This window comes from Phytophthora sojae (assembly GCF_000149755.1).
Source record: "Phytophthora sojae unplaced genomic scaffold PHYSOscaffold_28, whole genome shotgun sequence".
Taxonomy (NCBI): Eukaryota; Oomycota; class Peronosporomycetes; order Peronosporales; family Peronosporaceae; genus Phytophthora; species Phytophthora sojae.
In genome coordinates this window covers 105,478-109,674 of record NW_009258142.1, presented here as the reverse complement: position 1 = coordinate 109,674, position 4,197 = coordinate 105,478, and the positions used below count along the sequence as shown (strand labels likewise).

Genomic DNA, 4,197 nt, shown 5'->3' with positions numbered 1-4,197 from the left:
GTGGAAATGGACACATGATCAGCGGCGTGGTGCAGTTTGTTACGTCTAACAGCGGTGCCGAGAAGACCTTCCAGCTGTTCGCCATGCACCAGGATAAGGATACCTGCATCGGAGGTGGCGAAGTGGGCGAGCCCGGCGAAGCGCAGCAGACTGAGGAAAGGATCAGGGGTGCAGGAGTCGGTGGATCAAGCGCATCAAACCGAGATGAAAGCTGCACCGGAGCCTGGCTGCCGAGGACCCTTGTGCGACTAAGGTTTCCTCAATGGCCGAAGCTCTGGCGCACGCACTAGAGTCTACTGAAGCGAAGGTGCCTAAAGACGTCGAAGCTGCCGACGAGGCCCTAAAGAAGGAGGCGGAGGTGTCGGGGGTGGCGACGGAGCAGCCGACACTGTCAAGACTCACTGTACTATGGTACAGTTAGGCTACATCGACTACATCACGTGGAGCCCAGTGTGCTACCATGAAGGAGCTAGGCAACCTCGGATCCATGGCACCCTGAAGACCTTGCAAGGGCACATTGGGGGCGCACCATGGGTCATCACTTGAGGCAGCGACTAACAACGTAGTCTTTCTCGAGTATTTCAGTCTTACATGCATCCTGACAGGAAGGGAAACAACTAAGTAATACTAGACACAGAACAATTCATGTATTGATACTCATTAACTCTCTTACTCCGAAGTATCTTACATATGAAAGTCAATGCCGCCTTGGTCAAAGCATTATACTCGGTTGTTGGCGTACTAATACTACAGCACGACCTGAGTCTAGCGTAGTCGTTGCCCACGACGCCTTGGCCCAGACGTTGTAGTTTCTGCGCTGGTTTCGAGGAATACGTAGTCTCCATAAACGAATGGAATGCAGTAACTCACCACATACATATAAGGATGAGCAACATCTGAGGTCTTACTCTGGCGAGCAGCTATAATATATAGATACAGGTGGTAGCTTACTAAAAACCTCTAGAAACGACTATGGGGGTGATAGTGAGACAGTGATGGGCTTCTATGTAGTATTTGTCCTTGCAGAATGTCTCCTCGTCCAAATAGTCGGCCCACATGAATATCTTTCACATTGCCAGCACTCAGTAGGGCAAAAAGATGAACTGATAACATATCCAAGAACACAAGTTGAGCCATGATCCACTGTTGAGGTTGTTTGGTCCAGGTCTTGCGATTCGGTCATATAATCAGCATGTTCAAATCCTGGATCTGATCTGCATAAGAAAGAAAATAAAGGCAACCGAACCCCGCTTTGTGGAATGCATCTTTTGGTGGCAATATTGACGACTGGTGAGGATGAAGGTGGCACAAACTCCGCTTCGCGGACTTCAACCATGCTGCGAAAGGCTTACTTACAAGCTACACTTCGACGTGTTTGAGCTTTTGCATGACGCGTTCCCAACCATCATCGGTCCGCATTAGGAGTATGAGACTTTTAAATCTACTACCATCTCAACTAACTAATTTTAGGCTACTTGTTATGCTTATCAAAACCTTGATATAAGCAGAGAGTTGTGATCTAGTCGCGCATTTCACAAACGTGGCATGAGCTTCGAAAAGCGTTGACCTTGAGTCATAGATTGCTTCTTAGTATACTATGCATTCCCTACGGTAAAACGTTACCAAAGTTTCATGCATATTTTATTTTCGCTACTATCGACCATTCGATCGAAAGATGAAGATGAACCTCACTTTTGATTTTTCAGACAACAGCTGAACAGCCTTTAAGCGACAGCGATCAAGTACATCTAGCCACTTCACGTTTTCAATTGAGAAACGCCCTCCCGATTTAAGCGCCAGCGATCTAGTTTTGTCTCTCGCTAATCGTTACATACTTCACTAATTTCGGTGCATTAAACATTAAACATTCTCCAGAATCAAGCTTTCTCGAAATAAAGGCTCCGACAGCTTTCTGTATGTTGTTATGCCGTTCGTCGTCCAAAGTTAGGTACCGCGTTAGAAGTTGGATAGTACTTGTGCAGGCGCATACCAAACTGGATTTGTATTCTCACTAATGAAGGCCTCGATATGATCGTACAGATAAAACCGAAGTTCTCTTGAACGCCAACGTGTAGCACCCCATCTGTTCGATTGCGTCCACTGAAATGAATGTTTGACCGTGGGTTATTTTATAGTATTTTATTAAACCCATCAGCTTCGAGTAACATTTTGTGGGTGATGGGTTGTAATACTACCCGTGCCGCCGCCACAACCAACATCACCAGCTTTTTTCATTGTTTTCCGGCTATTTATTATAATGGGTATTTAAACTTGATATTAGCACGCAAGTACTACTCACAATACGTATTAAGAGGTAGTAGTGGCACTTTGGTCTCATATATTGCCATTCTCTCTTAAATCACAAGTACATTTAGTTTCACCGTAAGTTTGGGTTCGACTAGAGGTTTGGGCTGGTAGCGCCTTTTGCAAACTCAATTGCAGTGCCAAGCCGCATTCAGCATCGAAGGGAGCTCAGTTAACAGTAAATACAAACGACAAACGCAACCCACGCGGGCGACTTAGGCACGCCGCACTTGCGGCGCACCGGTCGCCTGCGCGTTGCGTCCAAAATATCAAAACCATCAGTAGTTGTGTGAACGCGAAAAATGAGTCGACTCAGTATTGGGGACCCGTCTAAAGCCTGGGGACGCGTAGTTCAAGGCTGATGCGTTGGGGGGGGGCAAGTTAAAGTCTGCGCGCCGTCGTCGGCTGTAGATTTCCACAGCCAATGACTCGAGCTGGCAGACTGATACAGTAGCTAGACCTTTATTGAATCGGTTATGACGGTGTAGTGGAATGCTCCAGGCGATGCAATGAGTGCGTGAATGATCGAGCCATGGTACGGAGCGCCTGACTTCAGCCGCAGCTAGCAGCAGTAGCAGCGGCAGTAGGGGACTACGGCTTCAAGGTGGCGCGATCGTCGCGATCATGTGGAGCTTGCTGTCGATTTGGAAGCAGTCGTTGTAGAAGCGGAGCTTAGTCGGCACGACCGTCACGATTGAGCCCGGTGGTGGTAGCATCGGGTTGTCCTTCTTGATGTCATAGAGTGAAAGCGTAATGAGATATTTATTTGCTTCAAATGTTCATGGTCGTCGTCGACTGAAACTCGTCGATGGCCGTGATTAACAAGCCGTAGCAGACTTATCTACTTGTCTCGAGGGTCACCGCATGTAATGGACTACTAGCTCTACAACCGATGACGGCGAAGCTGACGACGTGGGCCAGGCTGCTGGCGCACGCGATACAAGAAGAAGAGCGGCTGAATGGCCTCAGCGATGCTACGTTGGTGGGTTTCCACCTGTCAGTGGCCGCCAACATGGCAGACCAAGGCCACGGTCTAAGCAACCACCCAACTCCGAGCGAAACACAATGAACCATTATGCTTTGCTAGTCCCTAACATTGATGATAAACACGTTAGTGACCACCTCGCAAATGCATGCACATTGCACGCGCACCTTTGGCGAGCCAAACTCGGCCGACTGCGCACGCGCGCAAAACGAAGTGGCTCGTCGTAGCGACGCCCGTTGTGCGTGCCCAGCAAGCACTGCGCAGCGTTGGCCACGGTCCGCTCGGTTCGACGCTGCGAAGCTGGGGTGCGCGACGCCGTTCGCGCTAGATCGCTCGTGTGTCGCCGTCCCCGTCGCTTGCGCCGATGTCGCCCTAACGTCGCCCGAAGGTCGCACGATCAATACGCGCTGCCTTTAGGAGACCCCCCCCCCCCACGATAGTTCTTCAAACCACGAACTAAGAGTGAGTCGAGATATTTCCAAATTGGTCCGCAACTCTCCTAGAACCGCGCTGATTAAAAGAGATTACCTTTCTTCGTCATAGCACAATCTTCATATTTCGATTCACGCAGCAACGCGTTCGGCTCCTGCGGCAGCCCCCGCCCTTGTGGTCTATATTCGCTGTCGTAGCGCCGGGCGAGTTGCTGCAAGGAGCGGAAACTATTCATCTATCTACGCGCCATTCAAGACAAACATTCAAGACATTTACCTTCGCTTCGACTGGTGACCCATTGAGCAAGGTATTCGACTGCAGTATGAATTTACATTGTTTCGCAAGGAAGTTGCAAACCACGCGCGGTTCGGAGCTACAGGTGTGAGGAACAACCGGCAGCCGCGACTTACTGAGGTGCGAGCGCGTCCCCGAGCGCGCTGTGTGTATGTGCAGCAGATTAAAGCGCCGCGCCACGC

At 49.8% G+C, this 4,197-nt stretch overlaps 2 protein-coding genes across 2 annotated transcripts; one reads left to right on the top strand and one right to left on the bottom strand.

Annotated features, from left to right (window-relative positions):
* Positions 1 to 14: 14 nt before the first annotated feature.
* On the top strand, positions 15 to 421 carry PHYSODRAFT_343152 (hypothetical protein; the record flags this gene model as incomplete). Its single annotated transcript, XM_009541686.1, has 2 exons — positions 15 to 176; positions 254 to 421. The coding sequence occupies 2 exons, from the start codon at positions 15 to 17 to the stop codon at positions 419 to 421; spliced, it is 330 nt and encodes a 109-aa protein (XP_009539981.1).
* A 2,482-nt stretch (positions 422 to 2,903) lies between these two features.
* PHYSODRAFT_536104 (hypothetical protein) lies at positions 2,904 to 3,080 on the bottom strand (the record flags this gene model as incomplete). The annotated part of the gene is made up of 1 exon (XM_009541685.1): positions 2,904 to 3,080. A coding segment is annotated over one exon (177 nt), but the record flags the coding sequence as incomplete, so codon positions are not given.
* Positions 3,081 to 4,197: the final 1,117 nt, after the last annotated feature.